At 35.2% G+C, this 23,368-nt stretch overlaps 1 protein-coding gene across 1 annotated transcript; it reads left to right on the top strand.

The window, feature by feature from the left end:
- The first annotated feature begins 13,507 nt into the window (after positions 1-13,507).
- LOC141653331 (long chain base biosynthesis protein 2a) lies at positions 13,508-19,870 on the top strand. The gene is made up of 12 exons (XM_074461055.1): positions 13,508-13,926; positions 14,030-14,095; positions 14,899-14,987; positions 15,089-15,234; positions 15,332-15,456; positions 15,546-15,639; positions 16,104-16,267; positions 17,928-18,089; positions 18,444-18,570; positions 18,666-18,832; positions 18,962-19,069; positions 19,480-19,870. Exons 1-12 carry the CDS (start codon positions 13,801-13,803, stop codon positions 19,573-19,575), a joined length of 1,470 nt encoding a protein of 489 aa, XP_074317156.1. The 5' UTR covers positions 13,508-13,800; the 3' UTR covers positions 19,576-19,870.
- Positions 19,871-23,368: the final 3,498 nt, after the last annotated feature.

Raw genomic sequence — 23,368 nt, 5'->3', positions numbered from 1 at the left:
GAACGCAAACTTTTGACCCAGTCGAAAATGAGGAGGGCCTGAGAGCCTCCCTAGACCTGGTCGAAGAAAGTCGAGACGCGGCACAACTCAACTTGGCAGTTTATCAAAACCGAATGAGAAGAGCATACAACCGTAGGGTCCACAAAAGAGACTTAAGAGTAGGAGATCTAGTCCTAAGAAAGTCGGCCGCAACCAACAAAGGAAACATCCATGGTAAAATGACGGCCAACTGGGAAGGACCCTACAAAGTGGTTGAAGAAATGAGGCCGGGACATACCGGGCCGATGACGGACATGGAGGGTGTTCCTCTAATGAGCCATTGGAACACGGACAACCTTAGGAAGTATTTTGTATAGCGGCGGAGGTGTCCGAGACCGTTGTGGGCACCCCAACGCGTGATTATATCTAATGAAGAATTATCCAAGTTTTCCATCAAAATGCTCGTCCCCTCCGTAGTCGTACCAAGGTAGACGTCGCGGCCAAAGCCGGGTAGTCACGAGTAGACGCCACGGCCAAAGCCGGGCAGTCACTACAATGGCAGTTGATACTCGTGAAATCGACCAACATGCTTAGGAACGTATAAGTACAGTTGAGAAACGCAAATCTGACCGCCTCGGCCAATCCGGGAGTGGCAGAGGAAGCGATCAATATGTCTACAGATACGAACGCTGTCGAGTCGTAACCTCGATTGCCCCGGCCAAAGCCGGGAGTGACGGGGAAACAACGACCGATACGCTAACATGTTCACAACAGCGGTTGGGAAGCGCAAATCTGACCGCCTCGGCTAAGACCGGGAGTAGAGAAGGAAGCGACCGACATGCCAACATGTTTAAAAACGTTTAAGTACAGTTGAGATACGCATTCTAACTGCCTCGGCCAAGCCGAAGGTAAAAACAAAAAAAGCGCTCAATATGTTCAAAAACGTAAGGAGACAACTGAATGGAGGATTGAGATCAAAGCCCCGGCCAAGCCAAGGGCAAATAAACAGACTTTATTAAAAATGTTTACAAGTAAGACAAGAAAGAGTCGACGACCGTCCCCATAGGGATAGCCTAAACACAACCTACCAAAGTTTAACAAAAACAAAAGGTACAGCAAAAGGTTACAAACATAAGACTTGAAGCGCCAAAAGGATGGCAGGGAGGAAAGGCTCAATAGTTGGCCCCCGAACAGCTGAAGCTGTCAGAAGGACCGGGTGAATCTGGTGACGGCCGCCCGTCTCCCTATGCTTGTTGCTGCTCGCCACCGGCAGCAGTAGCAGCATCACCAACGGTGGGCGGCCCAGAGGAGAGCTTGGCAGCTTCACTTGCTTTTGCCCTCTCAGCCTCCTCTCTGGCCTCCTTCACCTTAGCATCCCGGGCCGCCTTCTCCGCAGCCTCCTGTGCGGCCTTCGCCGCCTTCGCCTTCTCCGCAGCCTTGGCCTCCGCAGCAGCCGCCTTCTCATCAAGAAGCCGGTCAAAATCTTGCCACGGGAAGGAGCCTTCAGGAAGGAGCTCTTTAATTGCATCCCTGGTAGCATCTTCAGCTTGGTCCTGGTACTGGGCACACATGCAGGGATGATGACGGTTTTCAGCGTCTCAATGTCCTTCTCCCTCTGAGCAAGGATAGCCTTTGTGTTCTTGTGCTCCTTCGCCTCGATCAGATGCAGGGACTTCCATATTTCCCTCTGCTCAACCATGGCATTATAACCGCCCTGAAGCTTCTCTCCCTCCTCCCGCAGTTTAGCGGCGTCAGCCAACGCAGCCTCAACCTTGGCTCTCTCGGCTAGGACCGCCTTATCAGCTTCCTCCTTAAGCTTTCGCTCAGCAAGGAAGTCCTTCATGGCGGCCTGGAAGTCTTTCTTCGACCTCTCGGCCTCCTTCTTAGAAGCAGCAAGCTCGATCCTAAGCCGTTCAAGCACAAGGGCAGCTTGGGCCATGACCTTTTCTTGCTCCATAATATGAGCGCCGGCTAGTTCAGTCCACTTCACCAGCCTCTTGGACAACCTTGTGCCTTCCGCCACAAGCTGAGCGGGGGAAACCTTCTGGGATGAGGAGTCGGCGGTGACATTTTTATCGCCCGTCTGCACAGGCTGCATCTCCAATTGCCGTTCGGTGAGAACAGCAGCTGGCGACGGCTGATCTACAAAAAATACAGACAAAGCATCCATGTCAACATTCATCGACATATCAGAAAGCCTGTCATCAGGAACGCCTAAGGAACCTGCTAAATCCGAGCCGTGGGTTAGATCCGTACCGGTCCTAGCCTTCTTGGGCAGAGGGCCGGCTGACCCCTTTTCTCTCCCCGCCTCGGTAACAGCAGCAGCAGGCGTTGCCTCTTTTCTCTTATTTGAAGGAGGAGGGCCCTCCACAACGGTGACCTCCTCTTCAACATCGACGACCACCTGCTCCTTTTGGACTACGGGGATTGAAGATTGAGCTGGAGTTGACGCCGTTGCCGCCGTAGACGTTGTCTTTGGTCTCCGGCGCGGCACGTTACCAGCAATCTGCGCTTGAGCCGCCGCCACATCCATTGCCTTCATCGCCTGCTCCATAAGTTCGTGAGGGGCCGGTCTGCGATCACGTGGCGCGGCCTTAGGATGTAGCTCAACAACTCTCCCATCCTCGTCAAGTCCCAACCTCTTGAGGACGGAGACAGGAAGATCCCGATCAAATCGATCTGCAAAAGAAACAAAGCAGGAGTTAAGCAAAATAAATAAACCAAAGCTCAAATACAGAAGCATAAAAAGCAAAGGTGGGCCTCATACCGACCCCACTCACCCTGGCCGAGGGCCGGTATGAGGCCGACGTGGCAAAGCAGCTCGTCTTGAAGGACGATCTACGTCGGGGGCATCCATCCTTTCGGCGTGCCATCCTTCTCATCCTCAAACAGCCTCATTGCCCGCAACTCGTCCTCCTGAAGATAGACCTTGCTGGCGTCCATCTTAAGCTTACTCCGGGAGACATATCTGTCATGCTCCCCCTGACTCTCACACCGCAAATTGACGCGGCTCTGAAAGGACCGGGGCAGCGGATAGTCCTCCGGAACCTCGACGTATACCCACCGCCCCTTCCAATCCTTGCAAGATGTCAGCTTGGAAACGGTAACATAACCCGCCTCCGTCTGCACGCTGTACCACCCCGTGCCACCTAGGGTAGTCTGCCGAAGATGGTGGAGCCGGCGGAACAGGTTCACCGTCGGGGTCTCCCCCTTAAAAAGACAAAGCCGGACGAAGCCAATAATTGTCCTGATGGCCAACGGATGCAGTTGGGCCACGGCGACGTTCATGGCTTTGATTATAGCCGCGACGTGTTCATTCAGAGGAAATCGGAGCCCATACTCCAGATGTCTGATGTACACGCAGATACAACCCTCGGGGGGCAACAGACGGCCTGATCACCTACAGGGGCAATGATTCTATACCCCCTCCCAAAGCTATACTGATCTTCAAAAAGATCAGGCCCAGAGACAAGGGTGAACTTGTTCGTCCACACGGTATCAGGCCTAATCGAACAAGCTTCACCGTGCCACGAGTAATGCGGCCTCCCTAAGACGGATGGGGTCGCCTCATCATCGTCATCATCAAAACCCTCCAAAAATTTCTCATCAATTTCAGGAGAAGGAGACTTAGGACCCCCAAACCCTATCGGGGTGACAACCAGTGGCTCCTGCTCATCAGGATGCGACGGTTCGCCCCCCGGCGCAGAGGTACTGGGTTGAGCATCAACAGAAGACTTGGTGACAACAAATAATTAACAAGTAAAAGTTGGAAAAATTTGTTTGTTTACCTTGGGAAAAAGTGTTACGCCGAGTAACGCTTTGAAGACTAGAGAGAAATTTCTTCGAAAAAACTAGAGAGAGGAAATTTTTTGAGAAAATGAAGTTTGATGGCCAAAATGAGGGGCTAACTGCTCTATTTATAGAGCAAAGCCCACGAAACGGACCAATCAGAGCAAAGCCCATGAAACGCCCACCAATCAATGCCAAGCCACGTGTCGAGCATGCAGCCACGGAATGTCAATCGACAAACAGTTATCAACCTTCTTCGACACGCTACTTGAAATCTACTTGCCAACGGCCAGCTGATCAACCAAGCTTTGCAGCACCGGCCGGGGGCAATCAAAAGCTCACGGCACTCTCAACCTTGGTCTCGGCCAGCGCCATTTTCTTTTCCACATTGGATGTCCATTACACAACCATGTGGAGGGGGGATATGGTACGGCCTGAACAGAACCAAGCCGAGGAAGAAGAAGCCGGGGAAGAAGTTCAACTTGCGCAGAATACGCTCAACACTCATCGAAGGTCCATACTACGGCATAGACTACGCTGGGGGCAAATTGATGGGGCATATTCTGCACCCGCTGACCGAGTCAACACATTGAGAAAGGTCAAAGCCAAAAGACAGCAAGTCAACGTACTAGACAGCCTAACCGACGCAGCCTGTCGGCCTGTCACTTGGGTCTCGGCTCGGCAACTAGCCGACCGAGAGGCATATCCGCGTACTCACATCCGGTCCCCTCGGCATGGAGTCAACCCGGCCTGCCGGCCTGCCATGGGTCTTTCGGCCGAGGGTAAGACAGTCTTTCCACCTGCTCTGCCACTTGGCCACTTGGCCACTACGTGACAAAAGGTGAAAATCTATAAATACTCCACTTCTTTCATTGAGAAAAGGATCCGAAAACTATCCCAAAACTCACTAATAATCTGGTATAAACTCCCTTATCTCTCTACAATATACTTTGCCAAGTTAACACACAACTTAATCTCTTTAAGTTTACTGACTTGAGCGTCGGAGTGAGTACGCTCGGTACCAAGCTGAGCCCTCAGTTTGTTCATCTTTACAGGAGAGAGCGAAAGGAAGAGACAAGAAAAGACATCATTCAACAAGCTAACGTGGTCATAATCCTGCTCCGGAATTACACCCGGAATAATTTGGATAATGCAGTTTGACACAAATTTATCGTGAAACGGACACTTTAAATAATTATTTTTACTCACTAATAGGATTGTATTTGTATGTTTTACGATTATATTAATGTAAAATCTCCTTACACAAGAGTTACTCTTATTCTGTAAAAACTCCTTACACAAGAGTTACTCTTATTCCTTTTCAGTTACATATAATCAATTTTAAAAAACACTTCGTAAGAAATAATTGGCACATGATAGAATCGACAATTTATACGAACTTAAAATAGAAACATATAAGCCATACTATCGAAAATCTATAGTGTAATTAATGGTATGAGTTTTCGAAATAGGTACTCCGTATTTAGTCAATTTTCACATTCTCGTGTTAGCATTAGTGGAGCAAACTGCATCCTTAAAGTAAGCTAATTGATTTCTTCAATTTTCATTTAAATTTTACTCTTATTAAGAGGACACTAGTTTTGTGACCCGTGAGAATCACGGGCTTGATTGTTTTTGTTCTTTTATTTTTGCGGTATCGTTCATGAATGCGTTATTTGGCTTGTTTGTCTTCTTGCTTATTATCTTGGAGATATGTTGGTAGGGTACCTAAGCAAGGCAATAAAGAGGGTCCTGTCATAATTCATGAGGGTAAGATATATTATAGCACCAAAACCCATGAATCCCTCATTTTAAAGAACAACGAATGTCCATTATCTGATTTCGAAAACTGCTATTGCATATAAATTAAATGGGAAATTGTATTGCCTTGTGTTTCATTAGAGCACTTTAAACAACTTATTCTCAAAGCCTATAAGCAAAGTCAACACAAATTATCGGAAACGTAAAATTGCATTCAAACAGTGGAATATTAACTTTGAAAACTACTCTTATTTTGCTACGGTCCTCATTGTCTTTGTTCTTTTATTGAATGTTGTCTTGTTGTGTTAATTATTGTTAGTCCCTTTCTGTTTTTGTTCTGTGCTTTTCTTTTTACGGTGTTTAGATTGTCTCTGGATTTCGAGGGCGCTTGGCTTTGTCATGGTGGTTATTCAGTTCACTCAACATTGACGGCTTTTGGCATTCTAGTACTTGATAAATTGTTTTTAGTGTTGTTTTGGTGCGTTCGGAGAACCTTGGTTCTATTTTTATCCGACAAAGAAACAAAATGTTGGACACTTGGACATCTAATTCTATTCTTTATTACCTAAGGTATTCTAATGAAAAAAGAAATGTAAAATAAAGTAAATATGTAAAATATATAAATGAATGGATGGTAATGATTTTTATAACTGAATTTTACATATTGCCTTTAGTCAATTAGAGACGATACGAATAATGCACAGAAAGCGCTATGTTAAAATACAACTTATGTTTATCTTACTAATTAGGCTAAAATTACAAGTTTATTTTCTTAAATGCAATGGAGTTTGTTAAACTTTTAACAAATAATACATTTACAATTCTTGTCGGCTCGTCGGTCTTGCAACATCGTCCTTGTAAATTCAATTGATTTCCAACGTATTGGGAAAAATATTATTGAAATGATTTTTATATAACGAAATACCTAAGTGATATATAATTTTAAAATATTCGTAACAATTGATTATGAGAAAACAAAAATATATACAAGCAAAAAAAGTAAATATTTTTCGAAGAAATATTGAGAGTGCTAGAAGAAAATATTTGATGGAAAACAAAAAATGATTTAAAGGCTTGAAACTTTGAAAGCATTCAAAATGGAACAATGGATTGGAAAATTATCATTGGATTTCAATCAAAAACCATGCAAAATATTTACCTTGATCCGCATTAAAAGATCCGATTTATATCCTTGGAGCATATAACTTCAACACTTCCATTAAGACATTTTATTTATAATCTGTTTGTCGACTAATATATTTGATTTATAACCTGATTGACAAAATACAAGTTGAAGAGTACACAGAAGTGCACGAAAGGGTATAAGACAATTTAGTACAATTTACAAAATTTGTCAATTAATATTCTAAGAGTTGGAATATATAATGTAACATGTTACCAATAATTAGAGATTCATAGTACAATTTGATATTGTGCATACATAATAATAATAATAATAAAAAAGGAAACCCCAATGAAACTGAAAAATTATTCAAGTCAAAAGATAATTGCAAAGAAGTTTCATAACCATTATTTCCAGATTTCATGCAATGTTTTTGATATGTGAGTATGTCATCCTCCTACAATTTTAATACAAATACAAAAATAATAATTAAATAAGATTCTAACTATTAATTAATTTAAAACATAATAAGAATAAAAAAGTTAAATAATTCAATTGTTTATATATGCATATTTTACCTAGCAACTTTTTGGATAAAAATGAAAAATAGGATTGTTGTAATATTTATATAAGATTCAAACTATTAATTAATTCAAAACATAATAAGAATAAAAAAGTTAAATAATTCAATTGGTTATATATGCAGGGGCGGACCCACCTAGTAGCAAGGGGTGGCGTCCGCTACCCCAAACGTAAAAAAAAATGGTTTACAAGACGATTTTTGCTACCCCAATTATTGTTAAACAGTAATAAGTAGATATTATTCTAGTAAATCTCCAATAAACATGTTCTTCGTGGTAAAGGCTTTTGTTTTTCACCAAATGACCGGTTCAATCTCCTTACATGCATATAAAGAGTAATTTTTTTTTTGCTATCCCATATATTAAATCCTGGGTCCGCCTCGTATATATGCATACTTTACCTACCAAATTTTTGGATAAAAATGAAAAATAGGATTGTTATAATATTTATATAAGGAAATTTTTGTAATTAATTTCAATAATTTATTTGAGAGAAGAAGAATGTTATGTGAACTAAGGGGGAGATAAAAAATGGTGAAATAAATACAAAGTATAATAATTGTGAGGAAAAACCAAAAGACCATCTATTAAAAAAAAGAAAAAAAAAAGTTAAATGAATAGGTAGAATAATACCAAATTTATGAGAGGAAAATAAAGAGTTTGTATTAATTTGTTTTTTGTGTTTAGCACTAATATTTTTTTATTTTTTGTATTTTATAAGCATGTAACACATGATATTTAGAGATTACTTTTAGTTAGATAATTACTTACTTTTAGTTAGATAATTAAGTAATTAATATAATTGAATTATTAGTAACCAATATAAAAATTACACGTGGATTAAAATTAAATGCAAAGCAAAATAACATAAAATGTGGCACTTAAAATTGCTTAACATGACACACGTCAAATAATAAACTACTCATCTTGCTTTTTTATTATGTTGTATAGATACTAATAATTAAGTCATTTATCATACTAAATTTTGAAAAAACAATTAATTTGGAATAAATTTTAAAGGATAATTAAACAATAAAAGTGGAATGGAGAAGGTCTCATTTAAATTATAATTTACGTGATATAATTTCATGAACTAAATACATGGTACTACTACCCTTTTAAAATTCTATTATTAGTGTTTAATTTACTTGTGTATTTACAGAATTTGTTTGTAAAAAATTTAAATTAAATAAATATTTTCTTTTCCATATATTTTATATTTTCCAAAACCTTATCTTTTACGTGAAATAATTTCATGAACTAAATATACGGTATTACTTCCCTTTTAGAATTTTAACTATTAATTAATTCAAAACATAATAAGAATAAAAAAGTTAAATAATTCAATTGTTTATATATGCATACTTTACCTAGCAACTTTTTGGATAAAAAATGAAAAATAGGATTGTTGTAATATTTATATAAGATTCAAACTATTAATTAATTCAAAACATAATAAGAATAAAAAGGTTAAATAATTCAATTGTTTATATATGCATACTTTACCTAGCAACTTTTTGGATAAAAAATGAAAAATAGGATTGTTGTAATATTTATATAAGATTCAAACTATTAATTAATTCAAAACATAATAAGAATAAAAAAGTTAAATAATTCAATTGGTTATATGTGCATACTTTACCTACCAACTTTTTGGATAAAAATGAAAAATAGGATTGTTATAATATTTTTATAAGGAAATTTTTGTAATTAATTTCAATAATTTATTTGAGAGAAGAAGAATGTTGTGTGAACTAAGAGGGAGATAAAAAATGGTGAAATAAATACAAAGTATTATAATTGTGAGGAAAAACCAAAAGACCATCTATTAAATAAAAAAAAAAAAAGTTAAATGAATAGGTAGATTAATACCAAATTTATGAGAGGAAAATAAAGAGTTTGTATTAATTTGTTTTTTGTGTTTAACACTAATATTTTTTTATTTTTTGTATTTTATAAGCATGTAACACATGATATTTAGAGATTACTTTTAGTTAGATAATTACTTACTTTTAGTTAGATAATTAAGTAATTAATATAATTGAATTATTAGTAACCAATATAAAAATTACACGTGGATTAAAATTAAATGCAAAGCAAAATAACATAAAATGTGGCACTTAAAATTGCTTAACATGACACACGTTAAATAATAAACTACTCATCTTGCTTTTTTATTATGTTGTATAGATACTAATAATTAAGTCATTTATCATACTAAATTTTGAAAAAACAATTAATTTGGAATAAATTTTAAAGGATAATTAAACAATAAAAGTGGAATGGAGAAGGTCTCATTTAAATTATAATTTACGTGATATAATTTCATGAACTAAATACATGGTACTACTACCCTTTTAAAATTCTATTATTAGTGTTTAATTTACTTGTGTATTTACAGAATTTGTTTGTAAAAAATTTAAATTAAATAAATATTTTCTTTTCCATATATTTTATATTTTCCAAAACCTTATCTTTTACGTGAAATAATTTCATGAACTAAATATACGGTATTACTTCCCTTTTAGAATTTTAACTATTAATTAATTCAAAACATAATAAGAATAAAAAAGTTAAATAATTCAATTGTTTATATATGCATACTTTACCTAGCAACTTTTTGGATAAAAAATGAAAAATAGGATTGTTGTAATATTTATATAAGATTCAAACTATTAATTAATTCAAAACATAATAAGAATAAAAAGGTTAAATAATTCAATTGTTTATATATGCATACTTTACCTAGCAACTTTTTGGATAAAAAATAAAAAATAGGATTGTTGTAATATTTATATAAGATTCAAACTATTAATTAATTCAAAACATAATAAGAATAAAAAAGTTAAATAATTCAATTGGTTATATGTGCATACTTTACCTACCAACTTTTTGGATAAAAATGAAAAATAGGATTGTTATAATATTTTTATAAGGAAATTTTTGTAATTAATTTCAATAATTTATTTGAGAGAAGAAGAATGTTGTGTGAACTAAGAGGGAGATAAAAAATGGTGAAATAAATACAAAGTATTATAATTGTGAGGAAAAACCAAAAGCCCATCTATTAAATTAAAGAAAAAAAAAAAGTTAAATGAATAGGTAGATTAATACCAAATTTATGAGAGGAAAATAAAGAGTTTGTATTAATTTGTTTTTTGTGTTTAGCACTAATATTTTTTTATTTTTTGTATTTTATAAGCATGTAACACATGATATTTAGAGATTACTTTTAGTTAGATAATTACCTACTTTTAGTTAGATAATTAAGTAATTAATATAATTGAATTATTAGTAACCAATAGAAAAATTACACGTGGATTAAAATTAAATGCAAAGAAAAATAACATAAAATGTGGCATTAAAAATTGCTTAACATGACACGCGTCAAATAATAAACTACTCATCTTGTTTTTTTATTATGTTGTATAGATACTAATAATTAAGTCATTTATCATACAAAATTTTGAAAAAACAATTAATTTGGAATAAATTTTAAAGGATAATTAAACAATAAAAGTGGAATGGAGAAGGTCTCATTTAAATTATAATTTACGTGATATAATTTCATGAACTAAATACATGGTATTACTACCCTTCTAAAATTCTATTATTAGTGTTTAATTTACTTATGTATTTACAGAATTTGTTTGTAAATTATTTAAATTAAATAAATATTTTCTTTTCCATATATTTTATATTTTCCAAAACCTTATCCTTTACGTGAAATAATTTCATGAACTAAATACACGGTATTGCTTCCCTTTTAGAATTTTAACTATTAATTAATTCAAAACATAATAAGAATAAAAAAGTTAAATAATTCAATTGTTTATATATGCATACTTTACCTAGCAACTTTTTGGATAAAAATGAAAAATAGGATTGTTGTAATATTTATATAAGATTCAAACTATTAATTAATTCAAAACATAATAAGAATTAAAAAGTTAAATAATTCAATTGGTTATATATGCATACTTTACCTACCAATTTTTTGGATAAAAATGGAAAATAGAATTGTTATAATATTTATATAAGGAAATTTTTGTAATTAATTTCAATAATTTATTTGAGAGAAGAGGAATGTTGTGTGAACTAAGGGGGAGATAAAAAAATGGTGAAATAAATACAAAGTATAATAATTGTGAGGAAAAACCAAAAGACCATCTATTAAAAAAAAGAAAAAAAAAAGTTAAATGAATAGGTAGATTAATACCAAATTTATGAGAGGAAAATAAAGAGTTTTATTAATTTGTTTTTTGTGTTTGCCACTAGTATTTTTTTATTTTGTTTGTATTTTATAAGAATGTAACACATGATATTTAGAGATTACTTTTAGTTGGATACTTACTTAATTTTAGTTAAATAATTAAGTAATTAATATAATTGAATTATTAGTAACCAACAGAAAAATTACACGTGGATTAAAATTAAATGCAAAGAAAAATAACATAAAATGTGGCACTTAAAATTGCTTGACATGACAGACGTCAAATAATAAACTACTCAACTTGTCTTCTTATTATATTGTATAGATACTAATAATTAAGTCATTTATCATTCTAAATTTTGAAAAAAATAATTAATTTGGAATAAATTTTAACGGATAATTAAACAATAAAAGTGGAATGGAGAAGGTCTCATTTAAATTATCATTTAAGTGATATAATTTCATGAAAAAAATACATGGTATTACTACCCTTTTAAAATTCTATTATTAGTGTTTAATTTACTTATGTATTTACAGAATTTTTTTGTAAATTATTTAAATTAAATAAATATTTTCTTTTCTATATATTTTATATTTTCCAAAACCTTATCGTTTACGTGAAATAATTTCATGAACTAAATATACGGTATTACTCCCTTTTAGAATTTTATTATTAGTGTTTAATTTCATTTAAGTATTTACTGAATTTGTTTGTAAATTACTTAAATTAAATAAATATTTTTTTTCCATATATTTTATATTTTCCTAAGAAAATATTTTATATGATATTTAATGCTCAATTGTTGATTAATTAGTTCTATAAAACATCTTCTATATACAACAAAGTTATAATAACAACAATAGTGAATTGGTGCCTTTCAAAAAAAAAAGTAGTGAATTAGTGACAAATGTGACAATACAAAAAATATTGTTTTCAACTTCATTTATTCTTCTTCGTTCTTAATTTCTTATGTATTCAATTTTTTTTTTATTTCGAATAGATATAATACTAATCCATATGAAATTTCTTGAAATTATTAACTTATAGTTAATGTGTATTTTCTTATTGTAGTTTTTTTTTTTTTTGAGTTAATTAAGTTTAAAGCTAATGGAATATGGATGGATTTTTAAAGAAAATAAGTGAATTAAATTAATGCAATATATGAATAAATTGATAATCCATGTCATATTAGTTTGCCAAGTCACACTGTTATTGTATACGTGGCTTTTTTTCATCCCATGTGGCATTGTCTACGTGACATTTTTATGCTAGCCTTTTAATAGTATTTATAGATTTGATTATGTTGTCTTTTATTGCATAATATCTTAATAAAAGTTACCTTTATAGTATGATGTAATCTAAAAATTTACAACCAAGCTATTGTTGTTGTTGATGACTTCAGCAAATGAATAATCTCACGTACATCTACTCCTGAAAGCATTTATAAAGCAAAAGAAAATTAGCAAGAAATTACATAATTAAGTTAACTATAGAAATAAAAAAAGAGGTATGTATCATATTAGCAATATCAACATCAATAAACAAATAAAACAAATATCAAAAGTGGACTATCTATCAAAGAGTTTAATGAACTAAAAGAATTAAACGCATGGTTTTATACATAATCAATGAGTTCTATTTGATTCTCATGTAAACACTTAACTGAACTATGATTCTTCCCTTATTGTTACTCTGCAATAAGTCTCATAGTCTATGTCAAATATTATTATTGATTAAAATTTGAGTGTTAGAGTTTGATTGCACAAATTATGTTGGTGGTAGACTTTTATCTTTCCTTCAATACGTAAATAATATTCTATTATATCTAATTAACAGTTTTTTTTAATTATTATTGGTCGAAAGTATTTCGTGAATGTTGGACTCTCTAAAATCGCTCGAAAAAAGCTTCCTTTATTCCATTTTTTACCATGTTACCATTGATATGGTAAAAAATAGGGCTTGACGTTCTTTTGGTGAAGAGAAACTCCTAACTTTGATCAAACAACCATTTAAAAAAGAGAAGTAATATATCCAAATCGGACTAAACAAAACAAAAGTCTAAATCCAAACCAAACTAAAATAGCTGAAACACCAATTTACCAAAATTAGGAGAGCCAGCTAATTACACATCTCTAAAAACATAATTACAATTACAATCATTAATTAATCACATACTCCGTAGAATTACATTTACATAATAATTACATTACCCTCATCTTCTTCTTCTTCCCCTAATTTTCTTAATCATCCATGGTAGTTGTTTCATCTTCTCAGATCTCTTAATCTTATATTTTTCAATTTTAATCTGAGATCTCATCTCTTAATTACCTAATTAATTATTTTGTAAGAGAAGATGATTACGATTCCATATTTGACCGCATTATCAACTTATTTAAGTTATACTTTGTTGTTTGCTTTTGGTCAATTACGTGATTTGTTTCGCAAAATTATCGATTGGGGAAAATCTAATAATCTCCAGGTATTTTTCTGATTTTTGAATTTTTGAATTCTACTTTTTTTTTTTTTTTTTTGTTGTTGATTTCGTAATTGTCGCTTTTTTAATTATTTTTTTGATGATTTAGGGTTACGCGCCTATATGTTTGGATTCCGAGGATTTCTATACTCGTCGACTTTATCTTCGTATCCAGGTAATTAAATTTGAACAAATATAGAATATAACCGTTTACCGTGTGAGACGATCCTTTTGTTGCCTTGTTGGTTAGCATTCCTTAGCAACTCATTCATTACTATCTATAGAATATGATTTTGTATTTGATTAACTTCTGTATTTCATTTAATTTTAATTCATAGAAGCATGTTTTTTCTTTTGGTGTGTGATTTGGTTTAGAATGAATGTGCCATATGTTAGAATGTGATGCTTTGGGTTATTCATGATACACAGTCTTGTGTAAAACGGTTTTATGAGGTAAAATCACAATTTAAGGAAGGTTATACTCATAAAGCAACTTATGTAATTTGCTGAAACTTAACTTTGGAGGATATTTTGGTCAGTTTATGGTGGTTTTATATACCAATTCTTGTATAACACGGCCTTACGTGAATATTTGTATCTGTGATACTCGGCAGTGGCGCATCCACAGGCTCTTTTCGGGGTAACATTTTTTTTGGGTGTATTTTGGTCCACTTCTAAAAATAGAATAAATTTATATTTTCATGTAGAAATACATATTATATTTTCCTTGGGAGCCCGGAAAGAAAATTTTGTGGATCTGCTATTGATACTCCCTATATATTTAAGAAGGTAAAAGTATTGAACTGTGAAGTGTGCTCCTTTATTGAAAAATTGAAATGATGTTTAGTTTGGGATACTATTGCTCCTTTAGCCAGGAAAGGGATATTAAGGCTGTGTGAAATTGGGATTTATGATAAACTGTACAGCTTAAGGTTTGAGTGTGTTACAATGTGACCGATATTCTCTTGCCGGCTGTAGGACTGTTTCGGAAGGCCAATTTCGAGTGCTCCTGATGCTTGGTTTGATGTGGTGGAACGTTTTTCCAACGATCGTAACAAGACTTTAATGTATGTATTTTTCATGGAGGAACACCTTTTTATTTATATTGCTTAATAGTCCAACTTTGGGTGTTGTTTATCACTAATAAATTAAAACTCGGTTGTTACAGACGTATGGACAAAGTTAAGCATTGTCTTAATTTGGGGTCATATAATTACCTCGGATTTGCTGCAGCCGATGAATACTGCACACCCCGTTCTATTGAATCGTTGAAGAAATTTTCTGCAAGCACTTGTAGCCCACGTGTAGATGGAGGTGCTTATAATGTTTTTAATTTTCTCATTTTTTTTTGTGTGGACACTAGGTATGTGGATCATGTGCCATAATATTAGCTAAGGCTGATTTATTGCAGGCACTACTGTACTGCATTCTGAATTGGAGGAGTGTGTCGCTAAATTTGTGGGAAAGCCTGATGCTTTAGTCTTTGGGATGGGTTATGCTACAAATTCTGCTATTATACCTGTCTTGATTGGGAAGGTATGTTTATATGCTTATAAATTACTGCAAATGTTTACACTACCCATGTCAAGTGTCATGAATACTAATGTTTTCATATTCATCAACAGGGTGGGTTGATTATAAGTGATTCTCTTAATCACAGTTCAATTGTTAATGGTGCTCGAGGATCCGGGGCTACGATTTCCATCTTCCAACACAATAGTGAGTTCCTATCTTAGTTTTTAAAATCTAGTTACAGGGCTTAGTGAAGCGCTAGCGTAAACAACTCAAGGTCTGTGGCACGCCTTGTTCATATGTTAAATCTAGTCAGTCACATTATATTGAATTTTTCACACTGTTGTCATCTATTTCTTTTATTTATTACATTTTCCCCTTTGCCTCATTATCCCTAGCTTTTACTTTTTTTTCATGTTAAACTTCTTTGAAGTTTAAAAATATTTAAAAAAGGAGGTATTGTGTCAAAAATTCTTATTTTAAAAAATACAAGTTTGTCTTCTAAAATGACGTGTCTCGTGTGCTTGAGGTTCACGTCTTTGCCTTGTGCAAGTTTGGTATACTACTATGATAAGATGAGTTCACCCTTTTGTAAAAGTTAGTCATTTTCTTTTTCCTCTTTATCTGGCGTGCTTTCTCTTAACTGAGAAGTGCTATCTGATTTTTTCCAGTTCCATCTGACCTTGAAAGAGTTTTAAGGGAACAAATTGCCGAAGGTCAAGCTAGGACACACCGACCCTGGAAGAAAATAATTGTTGTTGTGGAAGGAATATACAGTATGGAAGGCGAGCTATGCAATCTCCCTGAGATTGTTGCAATATGCAAAAAATACAAGGTATGCAAATAACCTTACAATGAACATTCCTACTTATGAGGTCTTGACAGTTTTTATCCTAACTAGTAGTAATTCTTATAGACAATGTTCTTTACTAATTATATACTCTCTCCTTTTTTGAAGTTTAATTGTTTGGTTTTCTGAACTGGGGATTGTGATTTTCAAAATGGCATGAACTTTATGCTACTTATCAAGATTGAACATTAATGTGACAATGTTTGAGAAGATTTGACATTTTCTTTTTATAAAGCGATTATTTTATGTATACATGATAAATACTGCCTATAAATGTTTACACTCCATGTATTGTGTAAACTAAGATTTGCATGTTGCTATCTTTGCTGCTGTCTGTCCGTTTAGAACTTAGGTAGATTATCCAAATTCTCTCCTAAACAATTGGACCATATGCCTGCCCTGTCTTCAAAGGCGAAGTCCAAATTGTAGCTTGATCACTGAAACCATAGCGTGCCATTGCCCTTGTATCTCTAGCTAGTCTCCTGTCTAGGGCAGGGTAAGCCGGTAAGGGGTGTGAATGTCCATTGGCTTTACTTGTATCCTTGCAATGTGTATCCAAATATCCCAAACTGACTGAAGCACTAGATGGATTCAGGTCCTAGTTTACTAATGCAGCAGGAGAATCCATAGCGCTATGATTAACCTGCGAGGATTTATGGAGATGACATACTGCTGATTGAGGTTTTAGTTGGTGAAAGGAGGAATGGGATGATGAAATACTCATAGTATGGAGCTTGGAGGCACAAGGGGCTGTAATCTGGGGACTCTGTTTGTAGCAAGTATAAATCCTTAAACATATAGTAGGAAAACTATTGGTGAAGGATTGGCTTGATGGTATTGGTGGCTTTGCCAAGGTGCCTTTGCACAGTTGCACCTTGAAAACCAGAAGATTTATCAGGAAATATTATTTACCATGTTCGTGTTATGTATGTGACGGTGGTGAATCTTGGCATGAAGAAGTCTCGTTTTCATATGTCCTTTAACATCGGCAGGCAAAAGACTATTCATCCTACATAAAAGGGGTTTAGGTCAAGAACTCTACAAAAGCTAGCTTTTGTTATTCATGGGCTTGACATTGGGTGGTAGACTGGTAGCATTAACCTACCTTCCAATGAAATTTTTCTTGTTAGCTGAAGCGTGATAGTTAACTTTTCTGAATCATGACTTGATTTGTATTGCTCGGACTCTAGTACATGTATCTGTACCCATGTCCAAACTTCAAATGCTTGACATGGATTTTTGAGCAGTAGTGAAAAGTTTGGGCAGTATGGTAACTATTAACCTTGCATGAGGTGGTTAATTCCTTACACGTCCTTGCAATTGCTAAGTGGTTCTGTCTGAAGCTTTGTACAAGGCAACTGACCGCTGTGAGATTCACATTTTAAGACAGACTCTGTAATACTCACTGTTTTATGTTTGATTAAGGTCATTCCGTGGGGGTGTTTTGTGTGATTATGGGGAAAAAATGTCTTTCTGAATTGCAAATTAATTTTGTAATTTAATAACTATCGAGAATTGTAAAAGTTGCTATCGACAACTATAACCTAGAATAAGAATAGCAAAATTAACAACCTTACAAGACCTGGTGGTGTTCTCTGTGCCTCTTGTTCTTTTCTTGATGTTACATTTCATCTGTATGTTGTAGGCATATGTTTATCTGGATGAAGCACATAGCATTGGAGCTGTTGGAAAGACAGGCAGGGGTGTTTGTGAGCTCTTAGGAGTCGACACAGCTGATGTGGATATCATGATGGGAACATTTACAAAATCATTTGGATCCTGTGGTGGTTATATTGCTGGCTCTAAGGTTTATTTTTATGAATTTTGTACCTCTGAGCAAGAGTTTAGTTATTAGTATGGTTGTCAAATACTCCTTCCGTCTAGGTCAATTGTTGTCCTTTGGTTTTGGCACAAAGACAAGGAAAGAGAAGGGGGCCAATTATAATATGAGAAGTGGACCAAATTGAGTGTCAACTGTGAAGGATTAAATTGCTCATCAAATGGAATCCTAAAATAGAAAGGACAACAATTGACTGAGACACCAAAAATGGAATAGGACAACAAATGACCGGGACGGAGGGAGTAGCATCTTATATTTTCCAAGACCTGGAAGTGTGTAAAATCAATATTTTCAGCTAAGCATTTAGTTAATTTTTTGCAGGAGCTTATTCAATACCTCAAATACGCGTGTCCTGCTCATTTGTATGGAACATCAATATCACCACCTGCTGCACAACAAATCATTTCTGCAATTCAAGTTCTTCTTGGAGAGGATGGGTCCAGTAGAGGTCTGAGATTACTATCTTCGCCTTTGCTACTGTCTACTTGATTTTGGTTGTTTTTGCGTTGAATTCTGTAGTATTGACATAAATGTGTATATCAGGTGCTCAAAAACTTGCCAGAATTCGTGAAAACAGTAATTTTTTTCGGTCAGAGCTGAAGAAAATGGGTTTTGAGGTACTTGGTGATAATGACTCCCCTGTGATGCCCATTATGCTCTACAATCCCTCCAAAATTCCTGCTTTCTCTAGGGAGTGCCTTCGGAAAAATGTAAGCATCAGTATCGTGAATAACTCTTTTTATATCTTGGAAATTTTGTTTCAGATAATCACTGACATGTTTGGCTCTGGCTGGATCTAATAATATTTCTTTGTACCTTTTCCCCCTGGAAATTTGCAGGTGGCTGTTGTTGTAGTTGGATTTCCAGCAACACCACTATTATTGGCAAGGGCTCGCATATGTATATCTGCTTCTCACTCCCGAGAGGATCTGGTCAAGGCTTTGGAGGTTAGTGCACATTTTCGGTTCTAGAACACGATGTATCATTTGTTACTGCTACTTTTGGAACTGCCCGGAGTTTATATAGGGTAGTCCAGTGAATGAACAAGTCACTGGGGTAGTTTATAGGCACTCCTTTCAGGGAAACAAGATTCAAACTTTATTTTACGTGTGAGATCAACTCCTTTTGATTTTGACAACGGCAAAAAAGATGCAACTACATATGGCTTTTATAGCCATTGCCATTGTTACATCCAGTAAAACTAACACTACATTCAAAACAACGAAAAGCTAATGCTACTACAAGATATAATTAGATGAGAAAGATATAATGATTTGGATTGAGCATTCATATGAGACATTCTCATACAAAACTCACAGGTAATTTTAACTAAAAAAAATTTGGTTAAATTTTTTAGGTTATAAGCGAGGTTGGCGACCTAGTTGGCATCAAATACTTCCCTGCAGAGCCGAAGAAAGTGCATCAGGAGGATGGAATGCTGAAGCTCGATTAGAACTCTCCATTTTTCATTTTTGTAGTATTAAGCAGGGTGAGGTTAGATGGGCTGTTAACGTAGTAATTTCCGTCTCCAAAGGAGTAGCGGGGTGCTGTGTGTTATGCCGTCATCTGCTTTTATTGTTCTGGAAATTGTGAAGTGATTTTTATTTCATTCCTCGTCAGTATTGGTCTAACCCGGGGGGCTTCCCCTTTAGAGGTACGCCGTTTTGTAATTATTGAAAGCTATCATTTGGTTGATACCTCTATGGAATTGTGTTCATGTAGATTAAAGAAACCCTCTTTTTTGACTGTGTACAGTCTTTTGCGAGATGTTTGCATGTATACAATCCAATCATTAAATTTTGTAGATGCATGAGGATGGTGCTTCTCTTTTTCATTCTTTGATTGAGTAGTCAAGTTTTGGTTTGTTACTGCGGATTCTCATACATACGAATCTTGCAAGTCCTCATTTTTTTTATAAACGGCTCAAAAGCAGTTAAAGTCCGCATGTTGGGACTTGGGAATGACCTGGCAAAACGGGTCAACGGGTTTGGGTCATGCTAATTCGGGTCGGGTCATCTCGGGTTTGCCGCATTGTCGGGTTAGTTCGGGTCCTTTCGGGTTTCCGGGTTGTTTCGGGTTTGTTTGTCGGGTCAAGCGGGCTGGGTTGTTCGGGCTGGGTCATTTTCGGGTCAATAATTAAGAGAAAAAATGGCATTTCAAGTCTTTTGGGTCAATTAAAGTTATGTTTTGTCGGGTCATTTTCGGGTTGGGTGGTTTCAGATTGGGTCATTCCGGGTCGGGTCTGTTACGGGTCCATGAAAGCTCGGGTTATTTTCAGGCCAGGTCGGGTCAATTCGGGCTTCGGGTGTCTTTCGGGTGCGGCAGTTTGGGTTGATTTAGGGTCTCGGGTCAGTCTTTTCGGGTCGGGTTCATTTTGCCAGGTCTACTTGGGATGCATAATTAATGCATTAAATTGGTGATGGAAGTCAAAATCTCGTTTGAGACTGTCTTAATTTTAAAATATTCCCTTTTTATGTTATGTGGTTCATTTAATGATAAGCGATAATGGCTATGTATATTAAAAAGCTTATGACGGTTTTAAGTAAGTCTAGAGTGTAATGGAAAGGTTATGAGATGCTTATAGCCTTATACCATACAATACGTTTGAACTATCCTATTCTGAGAGCCATGACCACCCTAATTTATCATGGTTTAGGACCAACTCGAATGTGGCATCGATTCTTAAAGGCGAATACAATGATGCAACATTTGGTTTGTTTTGTTGCGTTAGTTGGATTCCTAGGACAACTGAAAATAAAGCTTACAGACAACTTGTCATATTAAAGTCAGTCACACCCTCAACAAGGTCATATTACTAAATTACCATATATATGCACTTCCTCGCATTAGTTGAGGTCTTGAGGATCAAGGTCCTTGCCATTTACCATGCCCTTACGGATCTCTTCGGGCGTGTGCTTGTACGATACTATTGACATTTTGATTGAACCGGAGTGATCATTCCGTTTCTAGTCAGTCAGTATATGGCAGAATTGGGAATATCTGGGCCGACTAAAGGTGATGGACTGGAGATCATCGGGTTTGATAGGACGAGAGATAAGGACGACGCATTGGAGGATTAGTGTGTTACTCCGTATAACTGTCATTTACTATTTGAAAACATTTTACAATCTTACTTTCAAAAATAAAAATGATGGTGTTAGTCAAATGGTAGAAGGTTAAGCGGCGAAAACTTGCGAAAATGCGGGAGTTGAGAGGTCCCTGATTTGACTACCAAATGGGGCGATGATCACTTTCACGCAGCTTTGGCGAAGTGGTGGCTTACATGATCCATGTTGTGGTGCGAATGAATCGTGGTAGGGATTCAACCCCCTCGTCATATAAAAAAAAAAAAAAAAAAAAAAACTATGATACTCTAGATTTTGAAAGCCATACATTTCTTTACTCTCTTACTTTGTTTTTATAAGTAGCATTTGATTCATAATTAATTATCATCCACTTTTATTTTGTGAAAGGGACACTATTTATCTACAGTTTTAGACGAATAGTAGCTGTAGATGGATAGTTTTGGTTTAAAGGGAGAATTTGAATTATCAGGTCGATAAACCCTTAAACAATCAAAGTGTATGGACATTAAAATGCGGCAAATAGACGGAGCATCATACAGCTGTCTATGTAAAGTAGGTATATATGGAGTTAGGTGTCACTGGTTATTTGGCATGTGTTTAAAGGACAAGTAGGTCCAAAAGAACATCACACAAAGACTAGTGGCCTGCTTCATTTATTTTAGATCTGTAGCACCCTAAGACCGTGACTTGTTAGCTCGACTCATTCATAGATGGCGAAAATACGAGCCAAGCCCATACCAAAAGTGGTGGAGCGCGGGGCTAACAAAGACGCACATGGTGAAGCCAGGATTGGAACTTAACGGGACCGAAAGAGTAATGGTATAAGGAAAAGGTCGAAAAGGCAAGAAAATTTTAACTAAAAATTTTGAAATTTTCATCCACCAGCGGGCTCCCTCGCTAGCTCCACCATTGTGCTCGCCACCGCTAGCGGTCGGAAATTTCAAAGTTTTTAGTTAAACTTTTTTCGAGTTTCCCTTAAACCATTACCTGTTCGTCCCTGCTGAGGTCAAATCCTAGCTCCGCCATGTATACCGTTTCTTGCTAATACATTTTCTTTGGGAGACAATAGATTAGTAAATATGAGCTTATTTAACTAATAAAATTATAAATGATGATAGTATTTGTGATTTCGCTTTAACATTAACTCTTGTGTTCCTATACTGGGGTTATAAAAGTACTGATTCTTAAATCTTAAGGTATGATGATCTATTAAACAAATCATTGTAGTAATAGTAATTCAATTTAAAGATGCCTTAATCTTAAATGTCACGGTAACTAAATAAGCATGGTACTTATGTCCCGAGTCCAAAATCTGTTATCATTCTCTTTATTTAACTAGCAAAATAAAGATTTTGCCATATGAAGAGAGGGAAAACCTTTTCCACAGTTTCACAATTATAAAACAAATGAAAACTTTCCAACATGACAATAATTTCAAAAGAAAAATAATAAAAGTAATTTCGGCTGAATAAATGGCCCTAATTAGATCCAGAATGATCATATTCATGTGAATAAAGTCATAATGTTAGCTGACGGTACACGGAATTATATATCGCCACCCTCCATATCTTAGGAGACTCATATTATCATTATTCAATAATTATGGATAAGCTGATCTTTTCGATGGTATGAAGAGCCATATTTATTCCTCACCAATGATTCGTTCGGATCCGACCATTCCGATTCAAACACTTGTCATTTCTTCAATATTAACTGCTTATGCTTATCTGGCTGAAAGATAGACACCCCATCTATTTCCTGTGAATTATGACTAGTTCCCATATGCAAATTGGAGCTTGGAAGAGACACAATATGTCTTCCATGTGGATCAGCCTTGCAACATGTGGCTGGGATTTGGATCTTGATACTCCTGTATGTAACCAAATTAATATAACAAATACATCAAAACGATTACGATTAACGCATAAAAGGGTTACCAAAATAAGAAATCGTCTCTTATAAGAACAATAATTAGTTCAAGTGGTAACAACTCTCTTACTCCAATCATGAAGTTGAGGGTTCGATTTTTACCCCCAACATAGTGCACTCATCTGAACAAAAAAAAAAAAACCGCTCATAAGTTTTTGTCAACGAGGCATTAGTTGCCGTTAAACCAAGTACCTGACGACATTAATTCTGGTAATCTTATAACATTGTTAA

The sequence above is a fragment of the Silene latifolia genome, chromosome 4 (genome assembly GCF_048544455.1).
Source record: "Silene latifolia isolate original U9 population chromosome 4, ASM4854445v1, whole genome shotgun sequence".
NCBI lineage: Eukaryota > Viridiplantae > Streptophyta > Magnoliopsida > Caryophyllales > Caryophyllaceae > Silene > Silene latifolia.
The sequence above is the reverse complement of the archived record's forward strand: the minus strand, read 5'-3'. Positions and strand labels throughout refer to the sequence as shown.